The 25,358-nt window shown below is 38.3% G+C and overlaps 1 protein-coding gene across 3 annotated transcripts in view; it reads left to right on the forward strand.

Moving 5' to 3' along the window:
- Positions 1-25,358, forward strand: part of arhgap32b (Rho GTPase activating protein 32b) — a 112,409-nt gene that overhangs the window by 75,188 nt on the left and 11,863 nt on the right. Inside the window, exons 6-23 of one of the 3 annotated variants that reach the window (XM_079586097.1) lie at positions 1,540-1,626; positions 4,164-4,301; positions 7,397-7,489; positions 7,598-7,720; positions 7,836-7,913; positions 11,370-11,451; positions 12,928-12,978; positions 13,718-13,792; positions 18,572-18,721; positions 20,725-20,827; positions 21,632-21,776; positions 22,309-22,391; positions 22,689-22,796; positions 22,939-23,084; positions 23,333-23,534; positions 23,656-23,801; positions 23,972-24,046; positions 24,137-24,919. In XM_079586097.1, coding sequence (XP_079442223.1) covers positions 1,540-1,626; positions 4,164-4,301; positions 7,397-7,489; positions 7,598-7,720; positions 7,836-7,913; positions 11,370-11,451; positions 12,928-12,978; positions 13,718-13,792; positions 18,572-18,721; positions 20,725-20,827; positions 21,632-21,776; positions 22,309-22,391; positions 22,689-22,796; positions 22,939-23,084; positions 23,333-23,534; positions 23,656-23,801; positions 23,972-24,046; positions 24,137-24,919 — 2,668 coding nt within the window. Of the gene's footprint in view, positions 1-1,539; positions 1,627-4,163; positions 4,302-7,396; positions 7,490-7,597; positions 7,721-7,835; positions 7,914-11,369; positions 11,452-12,927; positions 12,979-13,717; positions 13,793-16,528; positions 16,748-18,571; positions 18,722-20,724; positions 20,828-21,631; positions 21,777-22,308; positions 22,392-22,688; positions 22,797-22,938; positions 23,085-23,332; positions 23,535-23,655; positions 23,802-23,971; positions 24,047-24,136; positions 24,920-25,358 lie in introns of those variants that run through there. The other 2 variants (XM_079586098.1, XM_079586099.1) reach the window with 2 other exon arrangements.

A 25,358-nucleotide genomic window follows, 5' to 3' on the forward strand; every position in this document is an offset into this window, starting at 1 on the left:
TTCGGGTAGTAAACCGAGCACAAAAAGAACTACAAAATTCGACTGCTTTACGGCATACCTCACTTCCCCACCACCCCCACTTCCTCAAATTCGGACGTGAGAGCCCAACTAGCGTTTGTTTGCCGGCTGGTAGCGTCTGTATGTTGTTGTCATGGCCGAAGCAGCAACTAAACTGAAGGAGGCAAAGGTTTTGTCGGAGGAGACTAGGAAGAGAAAATGGAGAGTGATAAAATCAAAGGCCGGACGAGGATCAATATTGGTCCAGCGTTCGCTCGCTGGTCGTGAGCTAAAGGAGGAGGGGCAGGTGCCCGGCCGAGGCTGACTTGGTCGTCATAACTGTTGGACTAGTAATACATGATTAGACGGACAAAATCATATTTTATGACTGCAGGCTGAAAGTCATGTTTGTTTGTTTGTTTATTTATTTTTCTGGTGAAAGTGTCTTGCCTCAGGCTATAATGCAAATCGATTTTTCAAATTTGCAGATTCATCTATGGTAGCTTGATATTATAATATTGACGATATATGGCTATTACTTACCACACAAACATTGAATTAGCATATCCATTATGTATAACATTAGCCAATAGGCTACTATAATGACGCTGGCTTGTAAACGTGAGCTACGCGATCTTTTGGCGTTTGAAAAAAATAAAGCCGAAAAAAATGAAATTATATTCAAATGACATGCTGACATATGCCACTGTACCTGGGATGAACTTTTGTGACAGTAGTAGAAGACAATACTTTTTTCCCAGCTGTAGGGAAGACCCCGAGAGCGAAAGCTACTTGGTGTTGCTTTAAATAGGGGGTGCTTTTTTATTTTATTACTCTCTTTTGTTTAGCCTCCTTCCTCCATTTTACGCTGGCGCGAGTAGCACGTATGTGACGAATGAAATCGGAGAAATATCAGTTGGGTATAATCGATCGTGGTCTATTTCTGCATCGATGCAGAATCAAAACGATTAATTTCAACACTCCTAAAAAGTCATAGTTAATAGAGAGAATATATTTTAGAAAACACACCATGTTGATAAAAAATAATCTAATGTAACAATTGTTGTTTTTGATGTCTGTGAATTAATATGAAGTCCTTAAAGGCTGCATACATAAGACTAAATTCAAGCGTATATACTGCATTTTTATATTTATTAAAGTTTATTTCACATTTATCACTAAAAGCTACGATGGACTGAAGAAATGTAATCACAATATGATTGACTTCTTTAAATGCATGGCTCAGTCTGTGATCCGTCTGTCACAGGATTCACCGTTTCAGCGCTCTTTTATTCATTATTTATAATATGTGGACAATATGCTCAGCTGATGACAAATCATTTAACACATCTTCAAACCCGAGGAACAATCTCTGCACCTTACAACAGAGACACGTTGCTGCTAGTCATATTTTCACCAATATCAAAAAAGCTTCTCATAATAGCAACAGTATGTGATGTCTTAAGTGTTTTCAGCTGTCACTATAACAAGAAAGTGCTCTGTTCTCTCTGTTCATTCCTTCCTTCATCTCTTTCTTTATAGTTAACCCTCGCAGATGAACAGACTGAAGTGACACGGAATGGCCTGGAGTCAAAAGAGCCTGTGTATTTGGTTCAGATCTACTGTCAGGTAAAACAGAATATCTTGTATAATAATGCTTGTCTATGTACATATGCATGGGCGTCTTTGTGCACTTCGGTGCATCTAGCATTAACATCTAACACAACTTCCAAAAATAAGTATAGCAGAATCTAGTACCAATCTGCAAATGCAAGAGTGTGGTGATTCCTCGCAGTAAAGGGAGAGATGAAATGCTCAACCTATAGTAAATCCATAAATTAAACTCAACTATGTGTTGTTGCTTATGAATTTGAGTTGCAGACCTTCTATGTTTTCGCAATAGTTTGTTGCTACACAATTTGAACTATCCTTTTTTTGCAAAAAAAAAAAAGTAAAAAACAAAAGTCCACTCAAAAACAAAATTGGACATCATTGCTATTTTTAAGTGAACTGTACCTAAATCTGGTACAGAAATCAGGCAGCTGGCTGCTTGTGTACTTGATTTGAGCACTGGCAGATGTGATTGAAAACTCAAGTGGAAAAATATCTGAGGTCTTGGTTTGTGTGTGGAAACCTCATTCCATCTTGGTGTGTGAGAACGCATCCAAACCCACAGCACTGCTCCTGTGTTTAAAATGAGAAAAAAAATAAAACATTAACGACTGAGAGTGCATGTTTGGCTAGGAGCCGTCTGAATGGACAGGGATCAGACACACAGGAAAAGCATTTTAGTTCCACTCTCATTGCCGTTTTTCCAAACAAATGCTCCTCAGTCCCCTATGAAATGCTTTGGAAGCAGGAAGGCTGAACAACTGTTTGTTTTTCCTATGGATGCACTTGTACACCAGCATTTTTTGAAGTCTTTTCTCCCAGCCCTGATTCAGAGAGAAGTGTTTAGGGTGAATCATAGACATTGAGGTTTTCCATTTAGTGTGGATAATGGAAGAAATGAAGGGAAAAGTGCAGATATTCCAAAAGAGAAAGGGAAAAATACTAAATGGTTTTTAAAAGTGGTGGTGTCATAAATTGACTTGAGGTTCATTAGAGCGGATAATAGGTCTATACTATGTAAATTTAGCAAGAATAGAATTCAATATGGTCTTATCACATATAGGTACAAGGGACCAAAATTAGTTTTTGTGCCTTATCTTCACACTAATGGCAGGTGAATTGAGAAAATATATCAAGTATTTTTACTAGCCACAAAACTGTATTCAAAATTGATTTTCTGTGCAAGCAGCTATTTTTAATCCTGGATTAGGATCATGTCAGTCTATATATTCTCCAAAAGAAAAAACTGTTTTGTAACTAACAAATGTACACATGCTGCTGTATGTCGTTTAATTAGGAAACCTGATTGGTCGGCTATGGTCAACCGTAGGTCTACAGGAGTGCATAGTGTGTTCTAGTCAAGCGGCACAACACTGGCAGAATGATTGATGCTTTACACAGGGCAGGCACAAAGGCATTAGGCCAAAGGAAATCCACCATGAGAGGCAGGAAAGAGAAACTAGCATACTCAGTCTGTTACCACTCCTCTCCATAGAATCCCATCTGCAATATTCAGTTTCATGCTCATTGACATCTTCTAATTGAGAATTCTCAAGTGCTTTATACAGCTGCTGATGCCCTTGTCATAACTGCATCCTTTTTTCAGACTATAATGTAGTACAGTGTTGTAGAGTTAGCTGTTTTAAGAGACACTCATGTACAGATTTGAGTTGATTTACTTTATATGATGTTCAAAGGGGTTAGGATGATACGATTTTTTTTATGTTTTCAAAAAGAAGTCCTTTATGCCCACAGAGGCTGCATTCGTTTGATCAGTAAAATAGTAATACTGTGAAATATTATTACAATATAAAACTTTTTCCTATTTTAATATTTTCAACATCATTACTCCAGTCTTCAGTGTCACGTGATCATTTAGAAATCATTCTAATATGCTGATTTTTCTGCTCAAGAAACATAACTTATCAATGTTGAAAATGGTTGCGCTGCTCAATATTTTTAAACTTTGACCCCAAACAACAAAGTAAGTTGTAGTAACTTCACTACAACATTCCTTTATAATTTAATTCATATTAGTTGATTTTCTGAACATGAAACATATGCATCTTATGATGCAACGTTGAAAAATAAAAAATAAACTTTTAGGAAGAATTACCTAATACCCAACACCCATCATTTTCTGGGGGTTTAAAAATTTATTTATTTAAAAATACATGGGATTCACCTTTTTCAAAACTGTTTTATTTTTTATTTTATTTTTTTTAAACATTGGATTATATTCTTTATCTACCCTAAAAGTATCAGTATTTCCTTCAGGAAATGCAAATCTAGTTCTTCCTGTAAAAATGTTTTGTCACTGTTCCTCTCCTCATTGCTTTGAATTCTGCTATGTCCAGGATTAAACACACACACAGCTGTGATGTGGCTGCTCTGAAGTGGCTGGTTTGTGTGGTCATCGTGGTGCTAGACTGGCCAGATGAGGTTTACCCAAAAAACAAGCCCTCATATTTACTCTGCAGACCAAACGTCAACACGCTCGAACACATGTTTGTTTACCTTTTTTTGAGTTACTGCCCTCTTTTACCACCCTGTAGGGACGAAGCTGGATCGTGAGGCGGAGCTATGAAGATTTCCGAGTCCTGGATAAGCATCTCCATCTTTGCATCTATGACCGCCGCTTTTCCCAGCTCCCCGAGCTTCCCCGTTTCGACAGCCTGAGGGAGAGAGCAGAGGTAAGATCCCCAAGCACTCTTCTTTTAACACTCCCCTGTGGCCAATGAGCCATTTTAGGCTCCTTTTTTTAGATCAATTCAGAATGGTTAGGGTTAGACCTTTTTATACCAAGTGTACAATGAGTTTATCCTGGAAGATGTCCCTCTTAGAGCAGTTTTAGTCATCAGTGGTGAGTGAGTGCTCAGTGGGGCTGTTTAACAACACCTAATGGTGTCCCTTGAGAGACCGTCATATAGATATCCCTGTAGTATCCGAAAAAAACCTCCTCTTCCTGCTGTGTTGGGCTTAACCGGCATTTGTTTTACAGAGGAGTATACTTGAACCATGGCATATTTTCACAGCTAAATTGATCTGCTTTGAAGTTTGAGTGGCTGATAATGCCGCCCATTATGTTTTGCAGTAATGGAAGTCTCTCCAAAGCAGCTAAGTGGAAGCTCCCACTATGGTTTTTCTGTGTAACCGGGCGCTTTGAGATTTTCAATACAGGAAAACAGCTTTGAGGTCATATTTCACCTATTGGATTTTACAGTTTTATTTATAGAGAGACAATTTAGAGATCTTGGTAAAGATGTATCTGAATCTTGAAAGGGGATCTCAGTATTACAAGCCATAAGATGTTCTTAAAGGGTTAATTGGCTCTGATTTATAGTGACAAACACTTCAATGGACGATCTCATTATGCGGCTTGTCTATGCATTAAATATGTGATATCTCGCACAAATAAGCCTCATTAGCACATGAGTATAACATGAGCAAATAACTAAAGCAGGCAACCCTATCGTTAGAGAACACTGTTCAACTTATGTTTACATACTTTCTTCACAGTTTTCTCTAGTATAGTCAACACAAGCAAGTTGCCTTGGATTCTGGAGGTACATGTAGCGGTATCAAAATCTTGCAGCTGTCTATACAGTCTTCTTTGACCTAATTATGTTTCCTTTGCAGCCCCATTTGGCCTTAGTTTTACATTTTGGTTAGTCTGTGCCAGCATATGTCTGGGAAAGGAATTGACAGGAGTGTGGATCTTGGGACATGTTCAGCTGGAACAGATTCCATCGGTGCTCTGTGGATCATGAATAAAATCTTATATGCTTTCACTGGTACATTTAATCTGTTTTCTCTCACCAAAACCCTTGCTTTTTATATTTATTAAACTGATATATACACTATATGTTATCAAACCCCTTATTTAGGTGTTATTATAAAGTTTAGTTAAGAAACATTTTTTATTTTTATTGAAATCTTTTGTAACATTTAAATGTCCCATTTGATCAATTGAATGCATTAAACAGTATGTGTATCTTTTGCCATGTACATTGTTATGGTTAATATTTGGCCAAATACCCTCCAAATATTTTCCATATGCATATTTGCTGTGACTTGAGAAAAAATATTTGAAGAAACACTTTTACCAGACTGTATCAAAGTGCAACAATTTAATATTTTCTAAAAGACAGACAGATTGATACCTTGATTAGTGATTTCAATTGGATTTAGTTATTTTGTTTTGACCTTCCTTGTCAGTATTTAGTATAGCTTTTGCTATGCATTATAAATGCACACAGGGATGCATTGACGTTTAAAACAAATGAAGTAGACCAAACTGGGATATGGAGCGTCACAAAACCACATGCTGACGTTTTATAGAGCAACTTAAATAAGCTTCCAGAATGAATTGAAGGTAAAGAAATGCTCTTTAATTTTCTCTGCCTAAAAAAATACTATGTAAAACACACAAAGAAACACTTTCTTCAGGGCTGCTGTAGGTTTGGTGCTGTGAAATTATTATTATTATTATTTTTAACACTTGCAGGTTTTAACATTTTGCTCTTTGCTGATGAGCTGACATCCTACTGTCTCTGTTTTCCACTAGGAAAAATACTTTATTACAATTGAGGTCATTCATTCATTCATTACCACTGTATTTTTATGGCGCTTTTTTTTCTTTTCTTTCTTTTCGGCAGCGCGGTTCGGCTCGCTTCGCTTTGCTTTCCCACTGCGTGGTATGACTTGGCTCGGCACAGCTCTGTCCGCTTTAGCTCGGTTTGCTTTTCAACTGCAGTTAGTACTGCTTCAAAATGGGTGGGATTATAGACTGATCGTTATAGTTTATCGGCTCCTCGGCATCCAACGAGAGGAACGTCTGCACTTCATCCACTGACCATGATTCAACCATTTATTTTTTTACGTTTTTTATTTTATTTTATTTTTTCTTCAAGCAAGTCCAGCAAGTAGTTTAAAAACGGGTGTTACAGCGGTGGCTGTTACTGGCTATTTAAATCTAGCGGGTTTGGTGTCTCGTGTCGCAAATACAATGACGCTGGTAGTGACGATTCTGTCTGACCAATCAGTGATCTGCAGTGTTTTCACGTCACATTTTAGGGTCGGTACGGTACGCTTGGAACCTCAACAGAGGTGGTACCATTTAAAGTGAACCGGACCATGCAGTGGAAAAGCACCAATACGTGCCGTACCGAACCGTGCCGTACCGTTCCATGCAGTGGAAAAGCGCCATTAGACTAAGCTGTATGTAATGACGTTTAAATAGGCTGTAAAGATTTAGAAAGAGATGTGTGGTAGAGCACTTTTATTAGACTGATCTTTTGAGCTGTATAAATATGAGCCCCCTCCACCTCTCCTGCTATATTAGTTTTTATGCAAGCTGTGTGGAAGTATAATTCAGATAATTTTATATTTGAGTGCAACTTCATCCCTTTTAAAGTAACCAGTGTCACCAAACATATACTCCGAAAAACAATGACTGACTGTTATGCCTCAAATAAATGTATACAAAGCGTCTTTCACTGATGAGACTAGCATTGTTTTTGAGAATGTGTAGAAACTTGAACAGATGTTTTTATGAGTTGAAATATACATATATTTAGTCTTTGCTTAGTTTTTAACCGAAAAGCTGCATTCCTTGCACCTACCCTGCCATTTTATAATGAGAAAGTATGCAAACTCGAACCATTCGTTCTTCAAGTTGTGTGCCTTTAACCTCCCTGTAAAAATACTCTGCATTTATAGTATTACCCCCTTGGAAGCTGTTACACTTGCTTAACCCTCCCTCTCTTTTCTCTTTTTCTCCCAACAGGCAGTTTCCCAGATGCTGATGGCTTACCTCTCCCGTCTCTCAGCGATTGCTGATAACAAGATCAACTGTGGGCCAGCCCTCACATGGATGGAGGTACAGATTCGATGCCAGCTGAGAGAGCTGATTGGCTGCTTTTTATTTACATGAATAATCAGCGAGGATTAGGGATGTTCACTGAATAGAATTCAACTCTTTCTCCAGGTTGACAACAAAGGGAATCACTTGCTGGTGCATGAGGAATCATCCATAAATGTTCCAGCTATCGCAGCGGCCCACGTGATCAAGCGCTACATTGCTCAGGCTGCTGATGAGCTGTCATTTGAGGTGACTGGGCTAGAAATGAAGATTGAATAATGCAGTATTGAAGATCTGTGATTACCATACTTATAACAATTATTTTGTGAAGAATGCTGTTGATAATTTGTTCTTTCTCTGTCAGGTGGGAGATATTGTTTCCGTAATAGACATGCCACCCAAAGAGGACACCACCTGGTGGAGAGGAAAACACGGTTTCCAGGTTTGTTACATGTGATTTAGTCCTCTACTTTAAGTGTACATGGCAGCTCAGAAATTGCAGGTAGAGTCCCCCTGGAGCAACAGACGGTTAAGTGCTTTCACAGTGATCATAGCTCTTCAGTCTCTAATAAAAGTTGAACCTGCAAACTATGGTGTTGCCAGCTTTGCTCTTTAATCACTTCGCTGCTATGAAGGAACTAGCAGTGTACCTCAAATAATAACAATGTAAATGCATTAATATAAAATAATGAAAATAAATAACCCTTCAAATTGACAATAAACAGACATGAAATGACCTCTTATTTAAAATGTTAATTAAATGTTTTACATTAATACGTCACTTTCAAATTGACAAAGAGAATTTAAATTGTTCAAAATTATAAATAAATTAATAGCTTATTTTTAAATTCATCTTTTAAAAAAAGCATTAACCTATTGCTGTCTTGGTCCATTTGGCAAATACTTTTACAAATGCTTTGTCACCATCTAGTAAAGTGTCAAAAACAAGCTGTGTGATTTGTCATGCTACCACTAACAAAATTACTGTTATCAGTGTGAATTATGGTTTGTTTGTGAAACGACACTAGTTTAATAGTAGAGCTTGGCTCATCATTCACTTGTGTACATGGGTACACAAACCCACTCGTGAGTCACTTCACATTCTGCCAACCTGCCAAAACCATTCTCTCTTATTGCCCCACAAGCATATGTTGCCTTTATTTTGCCCTGTCAGAATGCAGTGTTTTGGCATGTTATGCCATTTTTGCGTCACCACTGAGTCACCGCTAGGCCCTGTGCAGTGAGACTGGCTCATGGTGGCAGATGTGTGCTGGATCCACCGGGGGGCAGTCTGACGTTGAGCTCTGGCAGGCTTTAGCTGGGTCAGGTAGCCAGCATCTGTCGGGATGGAGCATGAGCACACAGCAGTGCCAGCTGTCGCCACCACAATCACCACACTCTGATGTCAGCAGGGTCTCAGGGAATGTCAGAAATGTAATCAAGCTCTGGTGTTGAAGAGACCGAGCTTTTCAAAAAAATGTCTTGAGATCGTTGACAAAGTCAAGGTTATACTAATAGACATCGTTAATGTTTTCTGCAAGGTAAGCTTTTATAACACGGAAAACTAAGGCTTTTGTTATGATCTTGATTCATAAGTAATCTCCAATTGGTTTGTAGATGATAGAATGATACAATCAAACTATGTTGTAAATATGGCAAGCATGTTAGTTTGTCTCTCTGGGTCCTTATTTTTTCATGTTTGTGTGTGTGAGAAACTGCTGAACTTTGAATCTTCATTTAGATTCTTTTATCTGCCGGTTGACAAGATGGGCGGCCCTTGAAATGTATAATATGATACTGGAATTTTACAATGGAGTAGATTTGGATTTGTTTTTAACCCCAACAATACCTCAGTAACAGCACTGGATTTAAAAGTGTGTCATACATGCAGTATTTCTAAGGGGATTAAGGCTCCTTAATTAATATCCATAAGGCAGGACTCAACAAAAAGTTTATTTTTATTTTATAAATTACATTGGCTTGACATCAGATCATCATAATTAGCAACGACAAAATATAAAATAACACGGGAAACTAAACTTTAAAAATCTTAAAAAAAGATTTTAGACCAATGCAAGAATGTAATCAATGCCCTAACTCTCTCACACAGTCTCTGCCACAATATTTCATCCCGTTTTCTATCAGCTTTATTTCCAACCCAACTTCAGTTTCATACACTACAAATCAAAAGTTTGGGGTCAGTAAAAACAAATAAAAAAATTATTCAACAAGCATGCAGAAACCATTTCTTTTGAACTTCCTATTCATCAAAAAATCCTGAAATAAAATGTCAGGTTTCCACACAAAAAAAAAAAATATTTAGAAGCACCACTGATTTTAAAATGTATAATAATAAGAAATGTTTTTGAACACCAAATCAGCATATTATAATGATTTCTGAAGGATCATTCAGTTTTCCCATCACAAGAATAAAATACATTTGAAAATATATTAAAATAGAAAAAAGTTATTTTTATGTTGCAGTATTTTTACTGTATTTTTGATCACAAATTCAGCATTAGTGTGCGTAAGAGACTTCTTTCAAAAACATTAAAACATATTTTTATATTATTCTCAGCTGTTTTAGATTAGTTAAACATCATTGTTGATATGCTTATGCAGAACATGAATTTAAGCATATCCCAACTAATAGATGCCTGTTTCCATTATGTTGTACACTTCTTGATCATTTCAGGAGCTCAAAATATAAGCATCGTTTAAAGGGGTCATGACATGGGTTTTTTTATTTTATTATTATGTTCCCTTAGGTGCAATTATAGTATTACTATAGTTTTTTTTACAAAAAACTTTTAAAATGTAGTGATTTATGACCTTTTCCCACCCTGTTTCTCATCCTCTGATTCAAACAGTCTGTTTTGGGGGTGTTTCCCCTTTAAGAGTTCAGTGTTAACGCCCACTGTTATGATTGGATAATGTCAGTGCCTATGCATCAATTATTAACGCCCCCAGCCAGAACGCTTGCGGATTCAGCGTATTTAAAAAGTAGTTTAAAGTTTTTAATACATTACTTACAGTTTGCGTCGTCGTTGTTGAGCCCAGAATAGTCGGCACGGACTTATCTTTGAGCAACAGTTTTCTGGCAAAGCCAGCATCATTTTGGGATTTGTTCTCAAAACAGTCATCCTTCAAATGGATTAACTAATGCTTAAACTAACACTGCCGTGACTGAGACGTCCGCAAAAAATAAAGTGCATCCATTTTTCCCTGACGACTGGATCTTTCGCAGCGTATTCAAAGATGTTGTTTGTCCACAGCCAGGAACAGCACATCTGCGTGGCATCGTAATTTCCCTGTACACAGACCCACTCGCTGTCCGTCGGCTGAACACTAGTGAGGCGCGCGGCGCGCGGGCGCGACAATGATACGAAATGAGCGTAGTTGTCTTGCGCTTTAAGCGTAGTTGTCTTGTGCCTGGAGGCAGTCATATGCAAACGCTGGTACGTCACTTTGCACCGTGACGTCACTTCTTACCATGGATCCAAAACGAGCTGAATTTAGAGCTTGATTAAATAAATGATTCGTTTATAATGGGGAGGACGTCTTAAGCTATGAAACTTGCAGGACGTTTTAATGGTACAAAGACCTCTTATATACCAAAAGATCAAGGCAAATTTGGTTTCTCATGTCATGACCCCTTTAAAGTAGTTTGGGCTACATCTTCTACCAGATATTGTCAAATGATTGTTTATTAAAAAGTCAAATTGTCAGAGTTCACCATTCTCCTTATTTTAGCTTCTTATTATGTACTGTAATATTTTGTCTCATGATGACATGCTATTTTCCGATTGTGACTAAGTGCAGAGTGATATGATGAAGCCTTGGCATGTCTGTCTCCAGAGAGAGAAGGAGCTTTTCAAACATTCTCTGCTCTTCACAGGTTGGCTTCTTTCCCAGCGAGTGTGTGGAGCTGATAAACGACAAGGTCCCGCAGTCTGTCACCAACTCGGTGCCAAAACCAGGTACCACAAAACACACATGCACATACACGCCTCAAATCCTGCTGGGACAGCTCATCAGTTCTTCTGCTCACGTCTGTATTAACTATCCCAAAACAGCTTATTTCCACTGCAGGGCATTATAAACTGCACTAACTGAGCAATCATCATCAGGAAACAAACTACAAGGTCACACATGCTGTTCATAAGCATTAAGATTCTCCCTGGAGGCTGTTGGGCCTTTGTAAAGATGCAGGTTTTTAAAGGCTAGCTTGTTACTCATGTGTTGCAGTGAGATATTAATCTTGTTTGAGAGCAAGAGAGAGTGGATGGGAACAAAGTGTACAAGTGACGTGTTGAATCAGCCACGGATCGAGTCTGTGTGGTGTGTGTACTTGAGTGAAATGGAACAGGTGCTGACTGGAGGCTCTGGGTCCTGTTGCATGAATCCGAAATCTTGAAACCTCCATGAAGAAAAGACTACAAGCGGTGTCCTTGGGAAGGGTGCAGCTGCTTTTTAAGAAAGTGTCACTTTAGATTTCAACACAATGGGTGTGAGACATGCAAGGTTTTCAGATCTCGAAGCACGTCATCAACACACTGCATGGGAAATTTGTGGTTCGCTCCCAGTCCACATTCTCTTTCTCCCCCCCCCTCCTCGCATAGGAACCCTTTGACCCTCTTCATTTTTCACATTCATAGTTAAATATGAGTTGTGCTGTTGTTTGATTTCATTTCTAATGGTTTGTTGTGTGTATGTGCCTTTAATGTATATCACACACTGTGGTGCAGCATGGTAGGATTTATTCCACGTCATCTCACTGGCAGAGTTCTGAAATGTCAAAAGAAACAACTTGATTCATAGACATCTCAAATGAACTGTTGCTAGCTTTCACAATCCTAACACGAGTAATACATTTAGTCATATTTGGAGTGGCTGTGGACCATGCAGGCTGCTTTATGACCGGTCAATTTACATCATGACTTGGACTAACTGGCCTACCAAGCCCTCTGGAGACTTATCCATCACCTTCAGCCGTTTCTGTTTGGTTTTGGCCTTCTTGTGTATCAAATCAGTGCTTATTGGCATCTGCAGAAGGGTGAATCATCATCAGACCAATCAGAATGCCGGCTTGCATTAAGTGGGCGGGAGGGCTTTTTGGTACATAATTTTGTGGGAGTAATATTATCACAGAGATGCAATGACATGGCACAGCACAATCAGCCCGGCAAAGAGCACTGTGCTCTTGGGCGTAATTGCACCAATGCTTTTTACGGTTTCATGATTTAGGGCAATGCAAGAAAGAAAATGAGGAACACAAAGTTTATATGATTAGCTTTCACACTGCAGAAGCTTTTGCTGGGGTTTAGCTCATTTTTACGGCTTGCTTGTACACCTACTGACACTGTGGTATGTATTTGGAATGTATGTTGCATTGCTTTGCACTTCTTGCATGTGTGATATGTTATTTGACCATGCTTCCTCCACTGCTCCCTCAGCGTCCCCCTGCTCTGGTCTGCGGCCGGCCTCCTGGAGTCTGTTCCCACCCTGTGCGTGCTGGTATATTCTCCCCAACGTTAAAGGGCTAGTTCACCTAACAACAAAAAAAGTCATCATGTTCTCACCTTTGTTGTTCCAGACCTGTATGACTTTCTTTTTTACATGGAACTTTAGAATAATTTTATTTACCCATTTGTTTTTGTTTAGGTTTTTATTTTTGGAGCTGAAAGTACTTTTTTTAATGCTAGTTATAGGTTTGTTTCAGAAAAAAGTCATACCAGTTTGTAATGACATGAGGCCAAGTAAATGATGACCATTTCATTTTTGTTTTAACCATCCCTTCAAATACATGTGCACAAACAGGCAAACATGTCGTCACACACCACCTTTCTCTCTCTCACCCACTCTCTCTCTCTCACACACAAACACACTTTGGTGCTCAAGAAACATTTCTTCTTATCAATTTTCTCACTATCTTTCTTTTCTCACACTTTCACCCTGTATGCATCAGTTGTTCTTTGGCAGTGTTTATCTTGCATTGCAGCTTAGAGAACTCTCATCCATGATAGACTAGTGTTTGTCTTCACATGAATTTCACTGCACCAGCTTTTATCAGTTACGGCACCTTCAGAATTGTTGTGAAATTTTCTTAATGGACAGGAAATGTGGAGTGAGGGGAAAACACTCTTAAAAGATTTCTAAGCTAATAGAGCTGCATGTGCAGCTGTTGTTCTCATGTTCTCTAACTCATGGTACCTCCCTCTCCCCTTCTCTACTCTCGGCATGCAGATTTGGAGATGGAGAGTATAAAGCAGGACAGTGCATGGGCACCCGACCCATTAAACCCCTACAGGCTGAGCTCAGGTAGAACAAACTGTTTATCCATGTACTACGTCTAACACGGACTAACCCCAAACTCTCCTGTGCATCTCCGCACAGTCGCCTGCTGCTCACGGGTGCACTGAACACTACTGGCACTCCATAGCATTGGTATAGTGTAGTTTCACTGGTCTTTCCTAACATCATGTGTTAACTATATAGGATCTGGTGCAAGCACAACAAATATGGAGTCTTGTTTTCCACTTTTCACTTCACACTCCTCTGGTTTCTGTGACTTTGACCTATGTCTTACAGATTTACCCTGATAGCACTCTCTTTCTCTCTGTCTTGATCTGCATTTAAACGCATGTGATTGTTTATCAGTGCTTTTGCCTTTTATTTTACTGCAGTACTGCCATACCATTGCCATTTACTTTTAAATTGATCAGTATTAGACCATTTTGGATATTTGAATTGTGCATGCTCTTCTCCCCTTTTTTACATTTAGATTACCTTTGCAATTATTAAAAGCTCACTTAAAAATGTAGCTATTAGTTTAATAACGGTTAAATATAATCTTAAATTTTTCATACTTTCCATTATAATGTTGTGATGCCTATTTTCACTTTAAATCCTGTAACATGATTGATTTTAGATTGTATGGTTTTATTTTTCATTTATTTAGAGTTTTAATGTCTGCTATTTATTGCTTATCGGCCATTATAATGGAAGAATATCACCAATAATGGATATTTAATTGTTTTTGCTCATTGTCTCTATTTTTACATTTGTTATCTTTGCCATCATTAAATGTTCACTTCAAATTAACATTTTAAAAACGAATAATTTAATAACATTGCTAAATGTAATCTTTAGCAAATCCAAGAATGCATTTATTTTTCATACACTATAATCTTATGTATAAACTTAACTTGATTAATTCAAAGTTTTTTTTTTTCTTTTTTTCTTTTTTTATGTACGCAAAATTGTGTATAATTTTAATGTCTGCTATATATCGGGTATCAGCCCTAATATGAAAATAATTCAGTATCAACCAGAATTTTAATGTCAGTGTCAATTCTATTTTGACTAAGTCTACATTTTAATGTCTCCGTATTCAAAAAGAGGTTTGTGACGTCAATTTATGGCCCAGTTTGTCTGCTCTTTCAAGTGCACCACATTGTGTTTTCCAAAAAGCCCCATTGTGAAGTTATTTTGCAACACACTCGTTGGCTGATTTACATGACCCTGGTTGAAAAAGGCTATAAAATAATCCCAGCTTTGTCCACTGGCAATATGAACTACAGTCTCTCCATGGTTACTCAAGCACATTCTTGTGTTCAGCCTTTGTGCATGCTCAAATACAGCATACCTCTCCGCTCCCCTGCAGAGCTTCAGCCAAGCAACAAACCCCTATCACATAACACAAAACAGCTTATGAATCATTCACCTCATTAAGCAAATGCCCTGTGTAAATGGTTAACCTCATAGCGTCCTATCGTGCAGGTGGTGTAACAGTGATAAAGGTTGCTGGGAGTTTTATAGCATGAATAGGGCATATTCTAGGTTATGAAAATGCATCAAATAATCATTTCTTTCTTGTACAGACTTCTTATTCTCGGCCGTAGCAGGTGCTGCTCCAGATGTAGTTCCCTTAGCTCTCTCTCACTTCCTAACTTCCTTGTGGGGTAACAATGTCTTCCTCTCTGTGGAGTAAAGGGCAGCTGCCTCTGTGAACAAGCCAAGACAGCTGGAAGGAACTGTGAGAGAACGAGAGACAAACTGTTAGGTTTACATAGCAATATGTGTCCGTTTATCCTTCAGGGGATTGTGTACTTCTACTTCCTTACTGGCCTGTTCTGAAAACAGAAACTTTTATATGAACTTCTATTAGCTGTTGGGTTGGGAGACTGGTTTATTGTTGTACTCGTACACATTCCTATTAACACTTTTTGATGATTTATGAAGTTTGCATATATTATGATTTGAATGTAGTGCGCAAGGTTTGTTTGTTTTCTAAATCCCTTTGCTCTTGTCTATATATGTACACACACATACACTACCATGCTAAAGTTTGGGTCAATATTATGTTTATATACCGGTAATATAAATGAACGTTTATTAATCTTTAATAAAATTAACTTTTATTTAGAAAGGATGCATCTAACTGGTCAAGTGACAGTAAATGCATTGAGAATGTTGAAAAAGATTTGTTTTAAATAAATACTGAAAAAACGTAAAAGAGTATCAGGGATTCCAAAGAAATATGCGTGTGTGTGTGTGTCAGTCACAGTGATAACATCACTTGGTCAGCGTTACCTTGCAAAACACGTATCTCTGTGTTGTTTAGCCACCAAACCTGTTGCTTTAGAGTTCAGACAAGGTTGTCTTTGTCAATTCCTTATGGCTGTTCTGTGTCAATCTGGGCTGTAAAAGCTGAATGGAACATGGCCTTGGCTAATATGAATGAGTTTGAGGGAATTGTTGTTGTCCTGGTGGTGTAGTTAAATTATATGTATGCATCTTTGTCTGACTTGTTGCTTTTTTTTTATAGTTGTATTTATAAGTTACTTATTACAAGTCTTATTTAGGCTATAGCCTATTAGAACATCAAAGGAATCAGCTGTGTTGTATTGCCATTGTTTTTTAAACCTTATCACTCGACATTGGATGTTTGATAGATGCAACAGCCTTCAGGCTGAAACTGACATTCTCTGGGTTTTGCGGCCGCTCACGCCCCAATCTCTGCATTAGAAGCCAACGCTGTTGAAAGCTGATATTAGGGGCTGGACAAACTCAGACAGAGGAGGGAAAAAGCAATGAGGAAAGAATGCATGCTGACTATTAGCTTTTACCGGCTGGAAGGGAGGGCGAGAGAAAAAGCAGTTTGTGATGATCCTTCACTGTTGTCTCAAGCTCTCTATAGCAGCTGCAGCCTGACAAACTTAAAAATACTCGAGCACTGCTTTCTGTCCTTTTTTATGGATATTTAACATTGAGGTAAGTTATGAAGTTGCCTTTTTAGTGCTAATACAGTTTGCTTAACTATTTCAGACTTGTAGATGTGGCTGAAGTGCATTTAATGGCAAATTTGTGAAGGAATTATTTAGGGTTTATTCATTTGCTCAGTGTTAAAAAATATGTGTACACTGGTTTTAATTTGCGATACATGCATTTTGTTTACTTGAAGACTTTCTCTTCTAATCATCTTTCTCAATAGACTTTGTATACGCTGATGTCTGTAACAAAGTCATTTTTGTATTATAATTGAGTGAATTTGATTACTAAAGCCAGAGAAATTCATGGTAAGTCATCTGAACTCACATAAAAAGAGTTTCAAAGCTAAGTAAAGAAATACTGTGAATGTGTCAGTCAATCACGTTGCGCTGTGACGTCATCAGTGTCTCAGTAGAAGTAAAGTGCAGCCTGCAGGAAACACTCATTCTTCAATAACAAACAGTCTTCTTGCCGCTTCTGTGAACTTCAACACATGCCCTGTATTTGGTTTGATGTGGTGTTCAGAATAAGAGGATCTGTGAAATGCGTGGCAGTTACTTTATTGGCTCTTGAAAAGTAGAACAGGAAATTCCTACAACGGCTCTTTTTATTATCAACCTTGACTGGATATGAAAGGATTAATTTCCTTCAGAGCAGTTGCAACTGCTTGTTGGAGAAATTTCAATATATTTTATGAAGAAAAATACTGAGTAATGTTCCTTTTTAAAAAGGTAAAGACACAAAGGAACAGATGAGATCACAGCTGGCAGATGTCCCCTTGCCACGTCCACTGTGGTTTCAGCATGCAAAGGATCACACATCTTTTAAATCTGCAGGGAGCTAGATTGTTGAAATAAACAACTGTGTGATATTTGCAATTATTTTGCTAATAATTTTGACTTTCTACTGCTAAATCCACCACATGTGCCCACACAAACATAAACACGGATTAAGCAGTTCATGGTTTTCTGGAATCCCAGCTGCATTTGTAATGGCTCTGAAATTGTTTCCGGCAACAGATTGTTTGCTGATTCATACAGCTTCATTATGCAAACCGTTCCTGGGTTTGTAATATTTAAGCTTGCTAATATTTTATGAGAAGCAATGAAAACAACCCAAGTTAAATGAGCAATTGCAATGCAGGTTTTTATAGCAAATCCAGTGGAATTATTTTGATGCATTTGTGTTCCTGTTAAATCTTTGGAATTTCTCGTTTGATACTTTTCCTCTGTGGCGTCCAAGAGTTTCTCATGCAAATTCTAGGTCAGGGCTGCTAATTTTTGACCGCTGACAGTCAGTTACTGTCGGTGTAATGTCAACACAAGCTGCTCTGGAGACCAAACAGCTTGAGACGTCCTTCCTGCTTCTTGGCCTCCTTCAAAAATAAAATGAAAGGAAGCATTTATTGCTTTAAGAAGACTTTCACAGATGTTCTATGTCAGCCACTCTTCATCAGGCTTTTTTTCTTCCAAAACTGAGCTCAAGTTTCAATATCAAGAATCCTTCATAGTTGATTATATATTATATTGTACTTTGGTTTCTATAACAGTTACATGGATTCACAGAGAATGAAATTGTTTTATTTTGCTCCTACCAGATGTAGAACAAACTCCAAGCGATGGAGGATGTACTTGGAGGAAATAAGTAATTCTTGAGTAATTCAAGCAACAAATTCCTTCAGTAAAGCATAATGGTGTGGCTGGCACTGGTCTGTGTTAAACTGCATTTTCTTTTTGGGGTGGTCATTTATTGTTGCGCTGCTTGTGGTTTTCCCTGACATGAATATGTATTTAAATCTGCGTATTTTCATTTATTTTTTTCTTCCAGTGTCCAAGAAGCACGGGAAACTGATCACTTTTCTGCGCACATTCATGAAGTCCAGGCCGACCAAGCAGAAACTGAAGCAAAGAGGTATCCTCAGGGAGAGGGTGTTTGGCTGTGACCTAGGAGAGCATCTTCTCAACTCTGGCCATGATGGTGAGCTTTGCCCGTTCTGGTCCTACTCAAACTCACGGCCGTGCTCCAGACGGTGCTTGACACTAGTTTCTTTGACACTGTGTGTGGGTGGGCTGGAAAGCATAGCTAACCCCCTCCTCTAGAGTCACCCTTGGATCTGCCTGCATGGGTTGCTATGCCAATGGATTGGCTTAAAGGGGTCTAAAGGTCAGTAGAAATGGTTAGGGGGCCGTGTCTGGAGATTTCTTCCCCATTGATTCAAAGCTCCCTGGCAGCCTTCAGCATTTGCTCCATTTGTTTGACTTCAAATCCTCCCTGAGCCATTGCCTGCCCTTACAATCTAAGCCTTGTCCTTTTCAAACAGCATCCGCGCAACTTGGTGCGACTGCTCGCCCATTACATTTAGAAGGGAATCAGAAACCCATCACTTTTATTAAAATGCTTAAGAATGGACATTCCTTCCCTGAGGATGCAATTGTCCTCAAACTGGATATTCCAGGAATTCTTTCAAAATGTGTTCCTAAAACTGCTACAAAAGGTCACCCATTGAATTGGGTTATATAGATGATAATGTTGAGGTTTACTACCTATATCTGAACCTTTCACTGCTCTCTCCCACCCATGAGCACACACAGCTTTAATGTGTTTGTAAAACAGTTAATGGCAGACTGTGTACTCTTCGTCTCAGACACTCTGATCTCAGAGGAACGTGAGACGACATGGCTAAACACTTTGTTCAAGTAGTGAGTCATTAGTATGGATCAGTCATACTAACGTAAAGCACTGCAGACCTCCCTACAATGCACTTAAACATATTAATCACATTTTTTTTCCCTTTCTCAGTTGGTGCCATTAGGATGTTTGCTACTGATGCAACTTGCGCAATTTTTCAAAGGGATCAGAAAATATGCTGGCTGAATCAAGCCATTAGTTTTGTTGTTTGCAGATATTACCACTGCCAAAAACCACTGGCTTTTTGTGCAACAAACACTACCATTCAAAAGTATGGATTAGTAAGATATTTATACTTATTTATACTATATTAAATTAATACTTTTATTCAGCAAGGACACATTAAATTGATCGAAAGTGGCAATAAATTAATTTATAATGTAACAAAACAATGTATATTTGTAGTGTATTCAATGTAACAATGTAGTTTCTTGACCACCAAAAAATTATTTCATGTGACTGAACTTTTGGAATGCATTACATTTTAAATATAATTTATAATTTGCGTAGATGACTGGAAATTATACAGCTGTAATCTAACTCCATCATAGTTATAAATTCATAAACGCATGGTTGTGATTTTCAAACCATTGTGACTGCTTCCAATACTATCACAAGCCATTCACAATTTTGACTATTTATCTGTTTGCCAGCTAGACAACTTTAGCTTAGTGACATATTTAAATCAGGAGACTAAATGTTTGTGTACAAGGCATAAAAATGCATGTACATGATCAATAAACATAAAACACACTGACAATGTATTACTGGCCTTATAGGGCAAGTGACAGCTCCATCAACTGCCCTGAAACACACAATGGCCCCAGGTCATCCTTATTGTGAAGCGCTGAATTATTTTTGAGATGGCTTTGAGACTGAATTTTCTTGAATTTAAGGATTTTGTGCTTCAGACTGCTATGTCAGGAATGAAGATGAACAGCAGCCTCTGAAAGCCTTGGAATCGCTCATCTGTCGGATAAACTTTGTCAAGACTAGAGGCCAGTCAGGGTTGTCTGTGACTGATTCCTCTGGGTGAAATATTGCAAGGTCGCATTGGAGGTCTGGAGTTTGTCTAATGCCACTGAAGCAAATGTGAACCTATTACCTCTGCTTATATAGGAGAGCACGGATTTGTTATCTGACAATCGGACCTGTGCTACGGCTTATTTATAGCTTACAAAATCGAAGATTTGCTGCACAGAATCTAGCATTCTATTCTATTGGCATTTTGACAAGCCTCTCACATTATGTGCCAAAAAGATGCTTCAATAACGTTTTGTCTAAACCTCTAGTCCCTCAGGTACTCAAGAGCTGCACTGAGTTCATTGAGAAGCATGGAGTGGTTGATGGAATGTACCGTCTCTCTGGGATTGCCTCCAACATTCAGAAGCTGCGGTGAGACATAAACATACTTCCCTAATTGCAAGTAGCAGAGATAGGGATTTATCATACTGCTTGAAAAACTCTGAATGCAATGGCTGAACATTAAGCTGTTGCTAATTACATTTCGTAATAGGAATGTTTGTATTCTCAAATACAGCAGGAAATGAGTGGACTCCGAGAGAGATTAGATGGGGTTTATTACCACGACCAGGAAAGTTGACTTGTTCGCTTAGGCAGTTAACAAGTTATTCCTCCCCTCTGTGTTTCTAAATGTACTTTTTAAATTTAAAGTTAATGTTACATTACCTTTCCAAAGTAGGAGTTTGGTAAAACATTTTTTGTATGTTTTTGAAATAAGTCACTCATGATTACCAAGGCTGCAGTGCATTCATTTGATTAAAAAAAAGTACAAAGAGTAATATTGTGAAATATTATTACAGTTTAAAATAGACTAACTGTTTACTAGTTTTATATATTTTAAAATATTTTTTCAGTGTTCTTTGATGAAGTTGAAAAAGAACAGCATTCATTTGCAGTAGAAATCTTATAACATTATAAATGCATTTACTGCAACTTTTTATAATTTTCTGAACCCAAACTATGGTGTATTAGTATATTTAACTATATACTATATGTACTATAGTAAGAGTATTTTATTTCAGATATTTCAAATTTGCTCTCATCAAATTTTACATAACCAAAATGTAAGTTTTAAGCACAGCAAATAGCCTGCAATGTCATTGTCATGTATGAAGCACAATGTCATGTATCTAAATACATCAAGCCTAAAATACCCCCCCTCTTTCATCTTTTTAGGCATGAATTTGACTCTGAACAGATCCCAGATCTGACAAAAGATGTTTACATTCAGGACATACACTGTGTGGGCTCCCTGTGCAAGCTTTACTTTCGAGAGCTTCCCAACCCACTTCTCACCTACCAGCTGTATGAGAAATTCTCGGTAAGTGTTTATCCCAGAACGACAGGCCTTTAAAGAGCCTTTTCTTAGTCATACACTCTTTGTCATACAAATAGCTACAGCTGAGAGCACCTATTATACTAGAACAACCATGATATCATAACCTTTTTTAGTTCTTGGTGTGATAAACTGGCAAAACAGTGCAGTAGTCATTGAAGGATTGATACTATTTGTTCTATTGATTGCTTTTAATGAGCATACAAAATAAATGGTTTGTTTCTTAGACCCCAGAGCCCCTCACAATGAGTTCAGCTCCATGCCAAACACAGTACTGACATTTACAGCATCTCGTGTCACTGCAAAGTCACTGCAAATAAAAAAAAGGAGTACAGACTGCATAAATGTTTTCTGGTTGCTATGGAAGCAGTAAAACTATAATGCACAGGAAATGGGACTGACCATGTGCTCGTCACTCTGCAGTACTGTGTGAACATGGGTTTGAAAAATATTTGTGTTGGTTTGAGCTGCTCTAGATGCAGTGACCCTGATTTACACCCGCTCTTCTCCTTTTTAGGACGCTGTGTCAGCAGCCACTGATGAGGAGAGGCTGATCAAAATACATGATGTCATTCAGCAGCTGCCGCCCCCACATTATAGGTTTGTAAATGACCACAGTGCCCTCTGTTGGTTGCCAGAGGATTAGCAGTTTTCTTCAAAAGCCAAATTTTTCTAATTTTAGAGCTTTTTTAATAATCTACTGCATTAAGCGTACTAATTGTATTACTAATGCAGTTCAAGTACGTCTATGACTGAGGAAAATGTAGGCTGTTATTACAACATTGTTCACATAAATGAGTTTGCTCCTGAATCGAGTGCAATTATGCTAATTTTAGTTAGCGACTGATTTTAATGCATCAGTAGGTTTAATGTTTATTATTCATGTGTCTCTTGTAGGACCCTTGAGTTTCTTATGAGGCATCTTTCCCACTTAGCAACCTTCAGCTATGTAACAAACATGCATACAAAGAATTTGGCCATCGTTTGGGCCCCAAACTTACTGAGGTACGATCTCTGCATGATGCAACGGTTTTCATACAATGTGAAAACAAATATACTACTTGATACAATTTTTATAACTATAAATATTAAAAACCTACTATTCATAACTAATATTTGATTATTCTTTTTTTTGTTAACTAAAAAGGTCAAAGCAAATAGAATCTGCTTGCTTCAGCGGAACAGCAGCCTTCATGGAGGTCCGGATTCAGTCGGTTGTGGTGGAGTTCATCCTCAACCACGTGGATGTTCTCTTCAGCCCCAAACTGAGCTCACTCATACGAGAGGGAACAGGTATGGACACAAACAGATTTCACCGGATTATGAAGATGAAATACTCAAAGGCACTTAAGTGAAGTAAAAAGCCTTTAATTTGCTGGGCTAAATCATTAAAAAAAAACTGTTAAAAGTGTAGATATATGTGTTTTGGCTTCTTCAGGATCCATATCAATTGTCCATATGAGTATTTTGTTTAAACAACATTTGTTTAAACATTTTTTTGAATTGCTACATTTTCATCACAAATGTCTTTGTCTTCTTAGGACACAATTCTTTGTCTCGGCCTAAATCTTTGCTGGTACCCTCTCCATCCACAAAGCTGCTAACACTAGAAGAGGCACAGGCACGCACCCAGGCCCAGATCAACTCGCCCATCACTGCAGACAGCAAGTACATAGAGGTGGGAGAGGGTCCTGCAGCCTTACAGGGGAAATTCCACACAGTCATTGAATTCCCCACTGAGAGGTATAATGATTTAAGATTTAATAATACAATTTAAAATCTATAACCATGTCAATGTTTCTGTTGTCATTGCTTGTTATTCTCATAGAGATACATTTTGTGCCTCTTATCATTTGTTACCTAGAAAAAGGCAGCCCATAAAATCTAAAAAGTCTCCAGTCGGCAGTTGGCGGTCTTTTTTCAACTTGGGCAAGTCTTCCTCGATGTCTAAACGCAAACTACACCGCAATCCCAGTGAACCAAACGAACTCAAGGCAATGGCATTGGCTGGTTAGTGTTCTGCCATTTTCTCATCTCAGAATGTCAGATGGTCATTATCATAAAATAAACCCAGTGGTTAATCAGGTCTTGCATCATGCCAAAGGGGTTAATTTTGTGGTAATGTCATGTAAAAGCAGTTTGTATTAACTTTTTGTTCCCACTTTATTTTCACTGCTCAGGAGGAAGAGGAGACACCAGTACTCTTCGATCTGCCAAAAGTGAGGAATCTCTCACCTCTCTGCATAATGTTGAAGGTAACAGAATTCTAAATCTAAAAAAATGCTCAGAATAAACTTGTAAATCAACCATTGTGAAATGACAACTTTCCTTTTCCTTTAACACAGGAGAGTCTAAGGTTTACAGGCCACGCAGACCTCGATCCAGCAGTGATGCTCTCTCTGCTTCTTTCAATGGTGACCTGCTGGATAGCAGGCAACACTGTAACTCGTATGACAACCTGGACCAAGGGGACAGTGATGGGGATGATGGTCCAATTTGTGTGCCTGCTCTCATCTCCCCACCCCGTTCCGCTGATGATGTGGACCTGAGCCCCCCTGACATTGGCATGGCCTCTTTAGATTTTGACCCCATGTCTTTTCAATGTAGCCTTCCTCTGGCAGAGACTTCTATTTTGTCACTTGATGTAGATGCAAACAGTCTAAAGCGGAGTCAGGGCAGTGGCAGTGGCTCAGAGCCGGTCTCGCCAGTAAGAGCTAAAGTTACAAGCTTTTCTTTGTCTCCAGTCCACATGTCTCCAGTCCACAGTCCAGCCTTAAAGGATAGAAATAAACTGCCCCCTGCATCTGTCTCAGAGAAAACTCCAGTTCAGTCCATTGAGAGCAGTGAGAAGTCAGCTGTTATGGCTCTAAGCACCTCTGAATCAGCTGCCTCCATTCTAAGAAAAGGACCAGAGAGAACTGGGCTTCAGCCCTCTTCCCCTCCATCTCCTCTTGACTCTCCTGCAAAATTGAGCTCTCTGTCAAGAACCACTGATCTGCCCCTGAGTGAAGCCATTCAACAAGAGCTTCTTTCTAAAGCTGCTACCTTTGAGAGTAAAGAAAGTAAAGACATATCAAGCATTGAATGTTCACAGACACCACAGGTCACTTGCTCTCAAGAGCAGCCAGGTAAGCTGAACTGAAACACAGCGATATGATAGCTTAAATTCATAATGTTCCTTTTGTCCTAAATTACTTAAATACACCTCTATGATGAGCTTTTTTTTTTTTAAATGTCAGGGTCATAGAGCTGGTTTGCAATCATAATGAAGAAAACTGCCTCATTTAAAAGACTTAAATTCATGAAAAGAAACCCTAAACATTTTGACAACCTTTTATTGTTTCTCTCATATAAGCCATACATTTTTTTTTTTTTAAAGACGTGTGTATCAAGAATATCAGATACCAGAATACTCGATCCATAAGCCTTATACAATTTCATGTCAAAGCCAAGTTGTAATGTTTTGGTGTGACTCCCCAAAAATGTAATGATATTTATGAATGTAATAATAATATATATATATATATATATATATATATATATATATATATATATGTATATGTGTGT

The sequence above is a fragment of the Phoxinus phoxinus genome (genome assembly GCF_949152265.1).
Source record: "Phoxinus phoxinus genome assembly, chromosome: 17".
Taxonomy (NCBI): Eukaryota; Metazoa; Chordata; class Actinopteri; order Cypriniformes; family Leuciscidae; genus Phoxinus; species Phoxinus phoxinus.